We start from the raw sequence: 17757 nt of genomic DNA on the forward strand, positions 1-17757 counted from the left end.
ATGTTCTCCAGCATAAATAAATTCCATGATTTTTTTTAAAATTCCCACTCAACTGAAGGTTTTATGTTATTTTAACCACTTATTATATATTGCTATTGGGAAATAGAAAAACAATGTTTTAAAAGTTTTATACTTTTAGAAAGACAAGGCTAAAATTTTATATTTGAGATCCTTGAAAAAAACTGAAGTCCAGACTCCTTGGCCTCAGTCATCTATGGCATTTTCAGTCTGGACTCACTCTATCCTTTCCAGACCTATTTCTTTTACATTATTACACATTTATCTTTTACATCAGTTATAAATCCCCCAACAAAACACATACATTAATGTCTCTGGAGTTTAATACACAAAATTTCTTCTGTTTGTAACACCCTTCTACCCAATGCCGGCCTAACAAATTCCTATTCACACTTCTATGGCCAGTTCAAGTACCAAACTCCTTTGCATTTCACTTTCTGCCACCACTTTTATTTTCCCACAGTACTTTCTTTATATGTACCTCTACTATAGGACTATAATCATTACACTATATTATTATATGTCTCGTCGAGAACTTGAGATCCTTAAAAACAGCATCCATACGGCATAGAAGAGCACAGACTTGGAGGAAAGCTTTAAGTTCAAATCCAAGCCATGCCAACTATTAGCTACATGGTATTAAATATAATTTAACAAAACCACAGAAGGAAAAGAAAATATGAATAATCAAATATTAAGGAAACGGAATTATTCCTAAAAATATTCATTATAAGCTACAGATTGAATTCATTATTTAAAGTCTCTCATTATATACAGATGCAAAAAACCCAAGATGCCAATTCCAAAGTGGCAGATGACTGGTTATTTTCATAGTAAATTAAAAAAAAATCTATAGCCAACTATTAGAATCAATACATGAATATAAGGTTATTTAATACAAGGTCATCATAAAAGAACAAATTGTATTTCATGTCATAATCAAAAAATAGTGAAATTTTAGAATGTTATAATTTAAAATACCATTGAATCAGAAAATTTCTAACAAAAGGGATATAAACCTCTAACTGAAAACTACAAAATATTGAGAGAAATTAAATGAGATAAAAATAAATGGTGAGTTACAAATGGGTTGAAGACTCAATACTGCAAAGGATTAATTCTCCCTGAATTGATAAATGGATAAATACAAACCTAAAGTACTAGGTGGTGTTTTGGTGGAAATCAAAATGCTTATTCTAAAATTTATATGGAAATGCAAAGGGCCAAGAATAGCCATGGCAATCTTAAAGAAGAAAAAACTGGAGGATTTAAACCACCACATATTGAGACCTATTATAAAACTATAAAAAATAAGATGTGCTGAAAAGATGAACAAACTGAGCAATAGAATGATGAGACCAAAAAGAGATCCTCACATATGCAATCACCTGAATATATGCCAAAGGTGACACTGCTACAGGTAAAGTTGCCCTCTCAATAAATGATGCTGGGTCAATTGCTGACTGGGAGAAGACATTTGCAAGATATAAAACTGACCAAGGACCTTTATCCACAGGGTATAAAGAACTTCTATAAATCAATAAGAAAAAGGCAGAGAATCCAATAGAAAATAGACAATAGATTTGAAAGTTCTCCTTCACAAAAGAGGCTATCTAAAAGCCCAATAAACATATAAAAGGATGTTCAATTTAGTTATCAGGAAAATGCAAAATAAAACTACTACTATGTATACCAGAAAAGTTAAAATACAATTTTTTTAAAAAGGGAACAAAATCAATAACTGGCAAGAAGAGCAAGTAGAACTATCACACATTGCTAGTAGGAGAGTAAATTGGTACAACCACTTTGGAAAACTATTTGACAGTATTTAGGAAAGCTGAACACATGCATACCATGTGAGACAATAATTTCACACCTAGGTATACATCTAATAGAAATGATTACATATGTTAACTGAAATTCAATCAAAGTACAAGAATAGTGATAGAAGTACTATTTGATAGCTAAAAACTGAAAACAACCCCAATGTCTAGCCAAGAGAATAAAGTATAGTAAACTCACATAATGGAATACTATGTAACAATGAGAACAAATTGACTACATCACGAATAAACTCACAAGAACACTGAGCAAAAGAAGGCAACAACAAAAAGAACATGTATACTTATTGGGATACATACTGCTAATGCATAGATAGAAAGACACAAATTTTTTATAAATCAACTATATATCTGTAAAAAATACATTTTAACATAGTTAAATATCCATAATTATACAAAATTAAAAAAGTTTAAGAATAATCAGAAAAGAATATCAAAAACATTTTTAAATAAAATAAGAATGTGTATGTGAATGCAGATAAAGTCTTTCCAAATATTGAAACATAATATGAAAATAATATAATCTTAAGGATGAAAAATTATCAATTATTCAGAAGACAATGTAATAAAATTTGGCTATTTAAAACTTAAATATAAAAAATTAACTTAAATAGAAGAACCTAAGTGTCCAGCAATAGATGAATGGATAAAGAAAATGCAGTATATATGTATAATGGAATATTATTCCATTGCAAAAAGGAATGAAGTCCTGATGCATGCAATAACACGGATGAACCCTGAGGGCTTCATACTAAGTGAAATAAACCAGACAATATAGGACAAATATTGTATGATCTCATGGATATGAACTAATTATAATAAGCAAACTCACAGAGTTAGAATCTAGAATATAGGTTACCAGGGGATAGAGAACCGGGAGTTGATGCTTTGTGCAACATTTCTATTTAGGTTAATTGGAAAGGTTTGGAAATGGATAGTGGTGACGGTAGCACCCTACTGTGAGTGTAATTAACGGTACCGAACTATAAAGGTGAAAGTGGTTAAAAAGGGGAAACTAGGTTATCTATGTCATTAGAAAAAAACGTAAAACATAAAACAGGACTGAATAACACAGTGAACCCTACTGTAGACAATAGATTAGAATTTACCACAAGTATAAGAATTTTCTTTCATGAATTATAACTTGTACAACACTAGTACAAGGTGCTAATAATACAGCGGTACATGGAAAAAATATACCTAATGTATATTTTGGTGATAGTTAATAGTATTATTTTAATTTTTTCAGCAATTGTAAAAAACGTAACTACTATTTAAAAAAAATTAGTACAATTACAAAAAAAGTGCTATAATCAATTGTAACAAATGCTAAATGTTCCACACTAATGCAAGGTGGCAGTGGTGGGGTGGGTATGGGAATCCTATATTTATGCACGATTGGTCTATAAACTCACAACTTCTCTAACGAAAAATTTAATTTAAAAGAACTTCACATGTTTATACCTACAAAATCACACAAGCAGATCTCACGGCTTAGGCATAGGAGACTAATAAACTTACTAAGGAAGCTCTACGAGACCGTCGGCTCATTGGCTGGTCAAATGGTGGGCTGTTTATTTGTAACTTCTCAAGATATCCATCAGGTATCCTGATATCTGCAGGCAGTGATAACCGCTTATTTAAATCCTGCAAAAACAGATTTATAGGTCATTACAAATATAATAGATATAGGCAATCGGCCTCTCTACACGGGCTCTGTAATTTTTTAGTGACAAGTAACTGAAAAGTGTTACTACAGTTACAGTTATCTACATTGATTATAAGTAATACACAAAATGCAAAAACATTTACTGAAAGCAAAGGCATACCATGCAGCTTTACAGACAGTCCTCTTCAATCCAGTTATTTCTGAGCCCATCTGTTGGTAAACCCAACTTCTAATTTACTTTGATATTATTATAACCATATAGTAGGAATAAATAAAGACTACCACAAAATACAGTTTAAATAACTAAGTACAGATTCTGTATGATTCTGTTTGCAACACAGTGAAAGAGAACTGAAATACTTTATTACTGAGTCACTGTTATGCCAATGGAAAGAAGTAAGCAAAAGGCATTCCTAGTTCACTGTACTGAGCAGAGGTAAACATGAAAAGGAATATTCCCCATATCACAACTTTAAGAAATATAAATCCTATAAAAAGAAATCCCTCCCATTCATAATGCTAACCAAATCATTAAACAGAAATAGAGATGTACAGAACCATAGAAATATTTACTGAGTAATATAAATATAGAAACAAACCATGTTCCCAAATGGCAGGACTAAATACTGAAAAGATATTGGTTCTCCTCGTATTAGTTTTATATTTTGCATAATAACTCCAAACAAACCCCACTATGATTCTTGGAACAAAACAAAATGTCTAAAATCTATCTAGAAAAATAAACAAAATAATATTTAGGAGCATTCTAAAATAAATAAGAGTGTATGGTGTATGGGGGAGGTATAAAAAAATAAGTTTTCAGATATTAAAATATACCATTAAAAGATTAAAAGAATATAACAAGAGAATATCACTCGGGGTAGAGGAGAGAAACAAGTACAATTCCTTGAAAGAATCAGGAGGTCCAAATACTATTAAATGAAACTTCTAAACATATAATAAACAATATCATACATAAAAAGGATTTTCATAGTGATATGAACCATCTTAAGAGTTGAAAATACTTATATTCAACTTATATTTAGAAAACTGATAGTTTTCCATAACTCATTCAGAAGTAAACTTTTAATTATGAAAATGCAATCAACCAATAGCACAGAATCTCTAGTTATTGCAGATTCAACTCAGCACAGAGTAAAAAATAGCAACCTTTTATTTTTTGAGAAAAGAATCTACAATATAGACTCTGAAATTATAATGAAATGGTGACATCATAATCAACTTCTATCTTTGAGGTTAGATCATAATATTGACAAGGAAAAGGAAATGAACTTTTCATTCTTTTACACAGAGAAATAATTTATATGTATTATAGGGATTAGTAGGTACTGATGATCCATAGAGGAAATTCTCTCATATTTATAAAATAAAACAAGGGGGGAGATTGTATATGCAACTATGTGATGATACTGTGAGCCAGTGATTGTATTCTTTGGACAGTTTGTATGGCGTGTGAAGATATCGCAATAAAAGTACAAAAAAAAAAAGGAAAAAAACACACACAAAACAAGTGGGAGGGGGGAGTATGGGACTGGTGCTTGTTTTATTTTTACCTTTTAAAATCTGAAATAAAACCAATAAGAAATAAAATACAAAATACCCATATGAATCTCCAAAAATATTATCAAAATCTTATTTTCTGAAAAGAAGGCTTTGCTAATGCAGAAAAGAAGGCTTTGCTAATGCAGCATTCCAGACTTCTGGATTTTCTGAAAATTCATGTTTCCTTTAGAGAGAACCTGAATTGTGTTTTGCAGAAAATGAACAAACACAATGAATGTACTCTTGCCTTGGGATAGTGATATTTAAGAAAAAGGAAATTATCTACGGACTACAATTCACTAATACAAAGAAACATCTTTCTCAGAAGTGTCATTTGCTTTCATAGGCATTTACTCTAGTTGATATAGGAGTGTGTTTATTTAAACATACACCATATATGCATACTCATATTTTAAAAATACTTACTTCCATTGAGATTCGTCTATGTATTCGATTTCTGAGACAAACACCTGTAGGGGACTGGACTTCATCAGATGATGTCCCAGAAGCTTGGTCACTCTCCCCATCTGATCCCATTTTTAGATTCTCATGAACAATATCTATATCAGAAAATGAAGCATTTACCTTAAAAGAGATTGTATATCTTACTATATCACATAATTTATTATCATTACACATAAGAGGCAGACAGCTGACATGTAAAAATCAGAGTATAGAAGAATCTTTTTTATCTTTTACATCCTAGGTGTGCAGTTAACAGGCCAAAATATAATTCACATCTTACAACTGTAGGAGTAAATCCTTTACACACTTAGATTATGAAAAATTATGAAAAAAACCCTCTAGCATTCAAGTCATTATCAAGAGTTGAATAATAAAATTATAGACTGGAGACAATATTTGAGGATTGTTTAGTCACTTCTTCATTATTCCAGATCTGAAAACTCAAATCTTAAGAAGTCAAATAACTTTCTAGAGTCAGAGGTAGAGCTGAAACAGAAATCTGGCCCTTTTTATCTTTTATTTAGTTTAGTATTCTTTCCATTAAAAAATGTGTCATTGCTTCTACGTGCCAAATGGAATTCGTTCTCTGAATACCTTTTTTTTTAAAATTTTAAGCTGTTAATGCAGCTTTTTTCTCCTCACACTAAAGGATTAAAAATAAACAAAAAATTTCATAACAATTCAAGAACTATACATTGAGCATCTATTTTGTACCAGACCTACAAAATCAAGTTTCTGACCTGCTCTATAATCTGCTAGGGGCAAAAACATATTTATTCCACCTGGGAAAATTAAAAACAAACTTGTATACTTGTAGGTGCTCATATATTTGCATTTCTCACTCATCCTCTAATTCATCTAAAAATAATACACCAGAAACAAATGTTAGATTTAGAACAGATCTCGTCACTATTCCTCTCTATATGTTGTATACAAGTATTCATTCCCCAGTAAGCATCATGTTGTTTCATGCTTTTAAAATACTTTCTATCTGTAAGAGATCCTCTTCCTCATTTATCAGTCTAGCAAAGTCGTATTTATTCTTTAAAACAGTGCTTATGTGTCATCATTCCATGAAGTCTTTTCTAATCTCAGACACAAGTTATTTATGATCGCACCTACCACACTAAAAGGCATGTTTAGGTTCATGTGATTTTTTATACCACATTACTCACTTCTACATTAGCAGAACTTAAAGTGCGGGGCACCTAGAAGATGCCCAACAAATATTCAAATGAATTGAATACTAAGTAAATAAAAAATGGACTAAATTACTGGACCTTTTAAATGAAACGTTATGAAGTGTCAATATGTAAAAATAAATCTAAGTATTTTATTATGTGCACAAATCTAAACTTCTAAAGAACATTTACTTACAAAAATAAAGAGAGCAACTGTTTAGTTAAAAAAAACTGAATTCAAGGATCTCATATCAAATCAGTCTCAAATTCAATTTATTTCTGTATTTTGTCTTGGTAATCTAAGATTGACAAAATTCTCATTCACAGTGATAAGTGGTTGCAAATTTTAATGGTTTTTAATAGCTCAATATGTAAAATGAACATACTTCAATTATGCAGATTTCTGGAGAAATTTTATGCTGAATTCTGAAAAAAAATTACCTTGGCAGTGAACGTCAATGAGGTTCTGACTGATTCCTAACCTATTAAAACTTGGTATTTAAAACATGTGAGGCCATGTATCACTTTTTGCCACCCTTTTACATTTTTAAAGATAATTTCACCACGCCTTCCATGTCTAGCAAAATCTGAAAATTTTCCTTCCTCAAGGAAATGCTGGATAAAATTAATAATATTTTCACATGAATAGCTGAGTTTGCAAGAAAGTGTGGGTAATTCCCAGTAAGCAAAAACAAAGAGAGAACTGAAAACCTAAAGCTGTTTATGCAGAAATTGACTCTGTGTTTCTTTGGAGGAGTTGCTGATTGTGGTTAAGAAAGTGCCTGGGTTTAGCAGCCACACTGGAGTGAGAGATGAAACCCTGTAACAGAGCTGGAAGGGAGACCCTCTCAAATAAAGGCACTACTCAATAAGTATACATAAAAGCCTGCTCTACACAGGATGTCAGGGCTGTATGGGTTGAATTGTGAACCCCAGCATCTCAGAAATAGGGTCGGAAAGCTTATTTGAAAATAGGATTATTACAGATGGAATATGGTAAATTAACATGAAGTCATACTGAAGTAGCATGGGCCCTTAATCCAGTATGGGTGGTGTCCTTGTAAGGAGAGATTAGGCTATAGACAGAAAGACAGAGAGAGAAGCTGGCCCTCTGATAATGGAAGCGGATGTCTCAATTAGCCAAAGAACACTGGGGACACTGGAAGCCAGCAGAGACTTAAGAGAAAGCACGGCCCTGCAAATGTCTTGATTTCGGAATTCTATCCTCCCAAACTGTGAGAGAATAAATTTCTGTTGTTTTAACCCAAAAAAAAAAGCCTGCTCTATTGCACAAAGAAAGCTGCTTATTAATTTCACACTATAAATAAATACTTGGGTGCCATCTAATTAAACTAATAAATTGTTTATGTCATTACCAAACAAGTATTAGTTTTAACATAACTACTGGTGGATATTTTCATTTCTATTAACCAGATGAAAGTGAAACAATGAAGGCTTAAGTTAGGACGGCACTCGATTTGTTAATGGTACGAGCAACTTTGCTGAATCATAATATTTTTAAGCACATTGAAGAAGGATGTTTATTTGCATTTTTAATGGGTTAACTTTTTTTTTTAAAGCAGAATATGCAACAGAGAACATATGTGGCCCACAAGCCTAAAATATTATCTAGCCCCTTAGATAGAAAAAGTTTGCTAACCTTTGGTCTAAACAATCAATAAACAAACAATCAATAAACAATAGGTCAAGCCCTGATCTGTAATGTTTTCTGATTTCTGTATTGTACATACATACTCTTTCCATGGCCAATTGCAAGCTACCAACACGACCCAATCACTGAACATGTAGTTGGGAAGAAACATGCAGCAGCACATCATCACACAGTATTTTAACCAACAAATACAACAGGAATAAATAATCCCAAGATTAAGTGAGGTAAAATATTTAAGAAGTGATAAGTTTTGAGTATTTATTACCTTTGTTTTTAATTTAACTTAATTGTAATTTAAATTTTAATAACACTATGTTTACCTACCAGCTTGAAACATTCCTGAAAATTTTAACAAGTATCTATCATAAACCAGTGTGAGCTGACTCCAGTGCACCATTCCATAGGGTTAAACCTGTAAGAATACAGGCTACGTAGGATTCTCACAGATAAAAACCCCACTGACAATAAGGTCATACTCCCAAATTAATGAAACACATGAAGAAATAATCTATCAAATCAAGCGTAAGCAGATAAAGCAAGTAGCAAAATAAAACCCTCAGGAACCTCAGGAACTATAATTATCCAATAAGACTATAAAATAATTATGCTTAAAATGATTTTTAAAATCAAATCATTATAAGAAACTGCGGTAGTTGATTCAAGCATCAACTTGGACAGGTGAAGGTGCCTAGTTCTACTGCTGTGGACATAAGCCAATGGCATGTGAACCTCAACTGTTGCTGATTATATCTGCAGTCGGCTAGGACATGTGGCTGCTGCAATAAATGACGTTTGACTTAATCGGCTGGTGCTTAAATGAGGAAGCTCAACGTAGCACAGCCCAAGCAGCTCAGCATACCTCATCTCAGCACTCAGCCAAGGCCTTTTGTAGATGCAGAAAGGAATCACCCCAGGAAAAGTTTTTGTAACCCAGAGGCCTGGAGAGAAGGCCAGCAGAGATCACCCTGTACCCTCCCACATAAGAAAGAACCTCAGTTGAAAGTTAGCTGCCTTTCCTCAACTATATGTTAACTAAATAAATTCCCTTTTATTGAAGGCCAATCCATCTTTGGTGTGTTGCATTTCAGCAGCTAGCAAACTAGAATAGAAACTAAGATAGAGAGATACACAGAAACTTGCAGATAATTATTTTTCCAGGATATTTAACAGGTTAATGACATAGGAATAATAACTCAGTTGATAATCACATACACTAATTATTGTACTAGGCTGTAACTGGGCAATGATCTCAAGGTTACAAAGGTATGACACTAAACTGCACACCACCCAAGTTGCCATTTATCTTAAAATCTTGCATCCATCTCTTATGGATTTTGCTTTCTTCAGGTGAATAGTTTTCCAAATATTATTTCTCTGTAGTGTCAGCACCACAGCCTCTCTAGAACTACCTCCTCTTTTTGTTATCCTTTCTAGTCTCAAATTGATGTTTACCTGACAAGAGAAATAAGACAATAAGATTGGCTGACTTGATACAACCAACACCTAAATACAAATGACTTATGACTAGAAAGTTAAGAAAGTAGACAATTAGATTACCCAGTCTGCTTCCATTTCTGGGCATTGCCATGAAGGAGCCAAGGCTTCCTCCAATAACGCTGTGTGGTCTCCGCAAGGGGGGCTTCTTAAAAGGCCCTGTGTACTGGTGGAGGAAGGAATGCACACTGTGAGACGCCGGAGGCCTGCCATTCCTCACAATGGGCTCTGTGGTCCACAGCATCCAAACACCATCCCATCAACAGTCCAAGACACAGGATCACACGAGGAGGGTCGAGAAAACAAGACAAGATGTTATAAGAGAGAACATTCCATTTACTCTCATTTCTTGAATTATCTGAGCAAAGCACGAGAATTAAAATAATTTCTATGAAAAATTCTTACAGAAAACAAATACACAGTTTTTAACATTTGAAGTTGGTCTAATAACAGATCTCTTACATAATCAAAACTATTATTAGTAATCACAAAACTAAAAATATAATGCACAGAGTTTTTATCAATTTCCTTATTTTATATTTAGTGTTGTTTCCATACTAGTACCATATGTACTGACTTCCTACTAAGTGCCTACCTCTATGATTAAGTATGTTTAGAACATAAAGGCATAGTTTGGGCCTGAAGGAACTTAGATCCCTATTTGCTAGTCCTTCAAAAGGTATGCTAACTGGGGAATAAAACAGAAGTACTTAAATATAAAACAATATAGAGTTCTGAAATTTATTTCCCCAAATTTGGGATTTGTAATATAAAATTCCCTTTTTTAAACCACAGAGTCTTTACTAAGAAGAAACACTTTAATGTTACTTAAAAGTTATTTAATTACAAAGGGGAAAATTTTTATTTTGTAATATTTAGAGAGAATCTCATAATTCCTTTCAACTTTCAAATAAAAAGAGTTCTAATAAAGGTTAAGGCCCCGATAAAGTCTTCTGTGATACACAATTAGTCCTTCATACTTAAATTAAGTCTTTGTTTTTTTACATGGGCAGGCACCAGGAATTAAATTAAGTTTTTATTGGTGGTAGTCAAGGAATTTTTAAAAGAACCTGGCTGTTCTGAATACCTTCTTCTCTAAACAGAACCAAATTCTTCTCTTATAGAGCTCATATGCTCCAATCAGGCTTAAGGTTACCTTCTAATCGCAGAATATCCTCTACTCTTCAAAGGTTTATCAGGTAAACAGGAGAAGCTGGCAGAGAGGAGGTGGCTCTAAGCTTTAGTAAAAAGCTTCCCTTGCAAGTGGGTGTTAAGATCCACAGAACAAGACCAGGATATGGGTCTAGCAAAATGGCCAAGAAGGCCACTTCGCCTGTACCTTCTAATACTGGTTGCCTAAAGCGACATGGGAGAAAGATGAGGCAAAAGGACACTCAATGCTCACACAAGGTTCAAACCATCTAATCAGAGTAGAAGACCAGACTGCAGGTAGGGGCAAATGGAGAAGATGTGCCTGAGTGAGTGTCCCATGACGAATGCGTCCCTTGGCAGTAGCTGGCTGATCAAGGATTTGGGGATCTTAACTAATCTTAGCTAAAATAACTAATAATTTAATAATGAATGAGGAAAGGCTATCTGATATAAAAGCATAAATAAACAGTTACAAATAGTGGGATATTTAACAGAAGCTAAATTATGGTATTCAGTATCTGGAACTATATAATCATATAATAGTCCAAGAAATTTTCATATAAACACTCTTCCAAGAAGTAATATTTTAGTTGCTTTTTAAAAGTTACCTTGGGAAAGATATTCTGATTGTTCTAAAAAAACAGGGATAATAAGTACATTCACTCACTCAACAGCTAGTCATTGTATGCCTACTATTTGGTAAACTATTGTGAGTGCTGGGCATCAAGAGGCAAAGGAAACAGACAAGACGCTCTTTAAGAGCATAAAGTCTAATGAGGGAGACAGATAAGAAACTAATAAATAAAAATATCAGAGAATGCTAGGCAAGATGCAAAACGTTAAAACAATGATGTGTTGGAAATTAACACGTGATTTTACATTGGATAGTGGGGAAAGACTGCGTTATTTCTAACAGAGATCTGAACATAAGAAAGAGCAGTCATGGGAAGGTGGGAGAATGGTGGGTAAGAAGACATTTCAGACAGGGAGGGACGCCAACTGCAGAAGCCAACAGATGGCAAAGAGTTGGACTTGTTTGAGCAGCACCCCTCCCACCTAAGCAAGGGTCAGAACCACCTGAGTCCTAGCCAGGCAGGTGGATTATTGCTGGGTTCCACTTGCAGATTTTCTATCAATAGGTCTGACACAGAATTTAAAAATTTTGTATTTCCAGCAAATTCCCAGGTGATGATGATGTTGGTCCAGGGGACCACGCTTTGAGAACCACTGTGTTAAAGGAACAGAAAGAAAGGAAGTGTAGCTATAGTATGTCATTGTGAGAGAAAGAGTAGCACTAGTCAAGGTCAGGGAGCTAAACAGGGAACAAAGCAGCAGGATTTTGTAAATTACCAGAGGAGTCTGAATTTTATTCTAAGACTGGAAATGAGGTAGGTTACAAGCAGGGGAGTGATATGATCTAATTCATGTTTTAAACTATCACTTTGCAGCACTAGGGATGGCGGGAGGTAAGGGAATGGGAATGACTATAAAACAGGAGTACAAGATCTTTGTGATGATGGGATAATTCTGCATCTGAATGCAATGGTAGTTACATGAATCTACACATGTGATAAAAATGACAGAACTATACTCACTCTATCCCAATGTCAATTTCCTAGGTTTGATAATAATGTTCTATAGTTACAAAAGATGTAACCAATGGTGGAAACTGGGAGAAGGCACCCTAGTACAACGGAATACTCTGTACTATATTTGCAACTTCCTTTGAATCTACAATTATTAAAAAATAAAATTTAAGGGCAGGCCACGGTGGCTCAGCAGGCAAGAATGCTCGTCTGCCATGCCAGAGGACCCGGGTTCGATTCCCAGTGCCTGCCCATATAAAAAATAAATAAATAAAATTTAAGGAAAAATTACTCTGGTTGCTGTTAGAGAAAAGATTATTGGGAATCAACAGCAAAAGAAGGAAACCACTGCAGTAACCTAAGCAACAAGACAAGTTTGAGATACCTATTAGACATTTATGTGGCGAAGCCAAGTAGGCACTTAGATATAAATATCTGGAAACCAGAGAAATTCTCCTAACTGGAGATACAGATTTAGGAATAAAAAGTTGAAATCCACAGGAATGGATGAAGTCATCCAAGGGGAGTGAATAGAGGAGGGAATGTGGCCCTGATAGTAAAAAAAAAAGATTCTAACATTTCAAGATCATGACAGCAATGAACTAGACAGCTCAACAAGACGTCAGCACTGTGTGTTTTATGAAGTAATGGAAACCTATATGAAGAACTACCGAAGACCTTTCTTAGTTTAATTTTACAGCTAATGTTATACAATCATCACATCTGTTTCAAAACATTTTCATCACTCCAAAAGGAGACCCTATGCCATTACTGATCTGTTTTCTGTCTCTGCGGATTACCTATTCGGGATTATTTCATAAAAATGGAATTGAATCACACAATATGTGACCTTCTAGGTCATACGGAACCAAGTTGAGTTAGTTTTTGACAGTTTTTTTTAATAAATATTAAACACCTTCTCAGTTACTAAAAAGAAAGCATATATGCTCAGATTTTTTTCCCCTTGTAGGTATTCTAGGAAAAATTCTTACAACTCAGCTTGTAAAATTTTGTACAAAAATGTAAAAATATATACGTAAAGAAAGCTGTATTCAGTTAATACCACAATGCTTAGTTAAATCACATTTGCACACATCCAACTTATTTTTAACATAATGAATTTAAATTTAGGATTCCTCTTTCCCTGGGTTCAATTTACCTATCAATGTTTAAACAAACTAGCCTAAGTGAACACGCACTTTAATGTGAATTAGAATTATATTATACACTTATAAGTGAGCTAAAGCATTCATAGTATGATTTAGTTATAAAATGTATCATATGCATTATAATTTTTCCAAAATAGGTTTACAGAACTACCCCTATAGATGTGTTCTCCTTATTTTTATGTTCCAAAATATACCCCAGAAGGAAAGAACATATTGGAACCAGTTATAATGTACTGAATGGGATCCAAAAAGGTATAGAATCCCTGTCAAAGTTGTTAGCTAAATCCATGCACAGTTGGATTTAGTCATGCAAATTCAGAGGTAACCTATGCTACCAGCAATCTCTATAACATAAAAGGAATCAAAGCCTACTATGACACCCTCAAGTATTGTTTCAAGTAACTCATATCAAGAGGAAACTCAACCAAGCTCCTGTTTTCTCTTTTTTACTGTTAAAATTATTACTAAAATAAAACCAAGTTTTAATAAAGCAAAGTATATATATTACCTGAAAAAGATATTCCAACCTTTCAAAATACTCCTAAACTAAGTGGCCTACAGCCAATTAATAAGATATTTCAGAAAAAATATAATTACTCTAAAATATTATTTAGCTCTCCAAAAAGTATCCTTATTTTCTTCAATCCATATTCTTTTACTTTTAAAGGAGTGCTTTGTGTTATAGTCAAATACCCACTAAAAATATGACCCAGAAGCCATCCATCAAGATGCAAATTTGCTCATTTTACCCCTGAACTTCACAGGCAAATATACGGGTAAGATGCTTCTATCTTAAGAATGGAGACACATCAGGCTTAAATAAGACAAGAATCCAGTGGGGAAAGATGATTAATGAGCGAGAACGAAAGATCTTGCTCCATGTATCCTGCAGAGATCCTACAGCTGGAGGAATAAAGGTTTAAGACATTACAAAATCATCTTTGAGATTTGGCCCAAACACAATTTTCTTCACTCCTGTATATAATTAAGTTATATTCAAGTTAATATTTTAAATTTCCTACTGGGCCTATCTATCTGTCTTCCTCCAAAGTTAAAAACATAGTAGATACCCGTAACAAAAGGAAGAGGATGGCAAATCAAATGTAATGCTATACACTTTGAAGTGAAGAAACTTGGGTTCTAAAGTACTGGTTCTGACAACAAACAGCCAAGTTCTCTTGAGTAAATCATGACCCTTCTGAGGAAAAGAAGATAAGGAAACTGAAGCTCAGTTATACAACCAGTAAATGGTATTGCTCAGATGCCAACCCATAGTTACAGGCAAGGAAGGCTTGCCAGATAACCTGCGTCTCATCATAACAGGCTGACAACCAGTCACACACGCTCCTTGGTAACGACTGTGACATTCCTAGGGACATTTTGTTTTGCATGTAAAGCTGTTCTATAAAATTCATCAGGATTTTAATCCATTCAGTTTTATAAGCACTTCTTATTTTATATTAACACATACACATTACTACTTCACACTATGAAAAGCATTGTCAAATATGTGAAACATTATATGCACTCAATACTATGGATAGACTCTACAGTAAATACAAAACAAGAAAATAGTAAGATTCACTCGTGATAAACTTTGTCATCTATGTGAATAGCTGATACACATATAGAATGCTATAAAACTATGATGCACAGGAATTTCACAAACTTTCTATGTACTTATAAGCTGAATTAACTTAGATTATAATAACAAAAATATTAAATGTTAACTTTTAAATAGTTATTAACAATTAAGATAATAATACACAATTATTATGTGATGTATTCTTACTTAAGAACTAGTGAAAAAATGAAAGATACATAAGACAGGAGAATTCATTAGGGTTGGAGACCAGATACAGTAATACTGTTGAAGTGAGAATGGAATATTCTAGAAAGTAAGCAGGCAAAAGTTATATACTCTAATGTTTCCATAGAAACCAGGGAATGAGAAACAGAAATAAACAAAAGAAGCTATTATGAACTTATCTGGACAGTAAATTCTGTCTGTGAAGTAATCAAAAAGGGAAAAAGTCCCCCTCCACCAAACTTTTACCATTATCCTTGCTGCTGCTTTCTTCAATAGTCATTTGTTCAGCCAATTCAGACAATGATTCATCAATAGTCTGACTTCCTCGAAGTGTGAGGGATAGCCTCCTCTTAAATTTTTTCATCCTATCAATTTAATGTGGCTTGAAAAATCCTGAAAGAAGAGAATAAAATGAACACAAATTAAAGCTATATCTATTTTAATTTGGAAGAAAAAATGTCATTCTGGGTTGACTGGGACTCATGAATATAAGGATATAATAAGGAATTCTCAATCCTGCCAAAATCACAAAATCCATCCTCTTCTTTATCTGGCATCATCATAACTAAAGATTGAGTCTTTAAGCGCCACAACTTAATTTAGAAGGATTTGGAAGTTTTCCTGAAAGACACTTTTTAAAAACGAATATAATGAAAATATCAACTCTATTTTGATGTTTAAGTTCCACCATTATCAATCATCACATTGAAACCAGTCAGTGTTATCTTACAATAAAAGGAAAGAGTTGGAAGGCAGAGGGGAGATGAATGATGCTTGACTCTTATTAAACAGTTTCAACAAGGATTTTTTTTTTAAGTTATCATATAGCTGCTACATGGGATATTGGGTTTCGTTTTATTTATTTCCTTGGGAGACTGTCAGGGATCTCTTTCTGTTATCTTAACAGTGCCAAGTTTTAGAAGGAAGAGTGGAAAACTGGCAAGCATTGAATGCCTACTCTCAAATTAGACACTGTCAAATCTAGTTCATTTTGTCTTCCTAACTCTTTACTATCCATTTTCACAAAACAGGAAACAGAGGCTCAGAAGTTTCCCGACCCAATTAAGCAAAGTAAGAAATTATAGAACTGAGATCTGAAACTAAACTTATCATATTCCCTCCCACCCCACCCCCATGCACATTTTACATCTCTGAAATCAGGATGCATCTTACAAATAATGAGATGTCAAAATGTAACTGGGGCCGTAATCAAGACAGCAGAGTGAGACCCTCCAGGGCTCTGTTTCTCCACAGAATGTTTGAACAACCAGCAAGAACTTGTGGAAAAGTCTTTCTCAAGGCTCCAAAAAACAGCTCAAGGACTGCAGTAGGAGGGCATGCACTAACTAAAGAAAAAGACATCTTATAAAGTATAGGATCTCACTATCCACAGCTGGCCCCTCTCTCATCCACTCACTGGCTTGCCCCTAAGCCAGCAGGTGCTTCCAGGGCAGGTCCTGAGTTCCGGTCCTTGAAGGCGCAGAGTAATTCTCATACACGTATGGGGAGCATGTATGCCTGCTTACACTGGTCTCTTGGCAGTTTGAAGGACTGACCCAGGGTGCTTACAACAGGCTCGTCACACCAGAGCTTGCCATGTGTATGCAGGAAGCTCACGGAGCTCTCCTAGGATACTTTGGGAAGACAATCAAGCCATGGAGGTGTGCATCAAGGAACTGCAGGCTGTGGGACATAAAGTGCGGTTTCTGGGACTATAAGGAGATAGTATTTCCTAGGGAGGACAGGACGTTAATATCCCCGGAAACAGGGAGCTCTGAGGGCCACATGAACAAGCTTAAAACACGAGGCATGCATAGACAGGAACGAGGATGACTCTATGCTTTGCCTGGAACTATTCTTCAAATTCACTGTACGGTCAAGCAAGGCCTGAAGGAGAGCACTCGCAAAGGCCAATCTGCAAAGACTGGGAAAGGTGTTTTCTCTTTTTCCTTCTTTTTTTTTTGTTAGCTCCTGGCATTCAAGGAAATCTCGGCTATAACTCTACCTGTTAGATACAAGCTTAAAGAACAGACACTCAAGAGCCTAAATTCCAGCAATAATACACTAAATATCAAAACATTTGGATTTCAACAAAAGATCAGAAAACATACTGTAATTGAGAAGTTAGGATTTCAGA

General features: G+C 34.3%; 1 protein-coding gene across 10 annotated transcripts in view; it reads right to left on the reverse strand.

The window, feature by feature from the left end:
* Positions 1-17757, reverse strand: part of CDK17 (cyclin dependent kinase 17) — a 131067-nt gene that overhangs the window by 52896 nt on the left and 60414 nt on the right. For 4 of the 10 annotated variants that reach the window (XR_013155917.1, XM_077111702.1, XM_077111703.1 and 1 more), the window contains exons 2-5: positions 15867-16013; positions 9967-10131; positions 5518-5651; positions 3381-3506 (exon numbers count right to left, since the gene is read on the reverse strand). Coding sequence is in view for 9 of the 10 variants with exons in the window: in XM_077111702.1 (XP_076967817.1) it covers positions 3381-3506; positions 5518-5651; positions 9967-10131; positions 15867-15984 (543 nt within the window). In the remaining variant the exon portion in view is untranslated. The other 6 variants (XM_077111709.1, XM_077111705.1, XM_077111708.1 and 3 more) reach the window with 6 other exon arrangements.

The sequence above is a fragment of the Tamandua tetradactyla genome, chromosome 7 (assembly GCF_023851605.1).
Source record: "Tamandua tetradactyla isolate mTamTet1 chromosome 7, mTamTet1.pri, whole genome shotgun sequence".
In the NCBI taxonomy this organism is placed as follows: domain Eukaryota; kingdom Metazoa; phylum Chordata; class Mammalia; order Pilosa; family Myrmecophagidae; genus Tamandua; species Tamandua tetradactyla.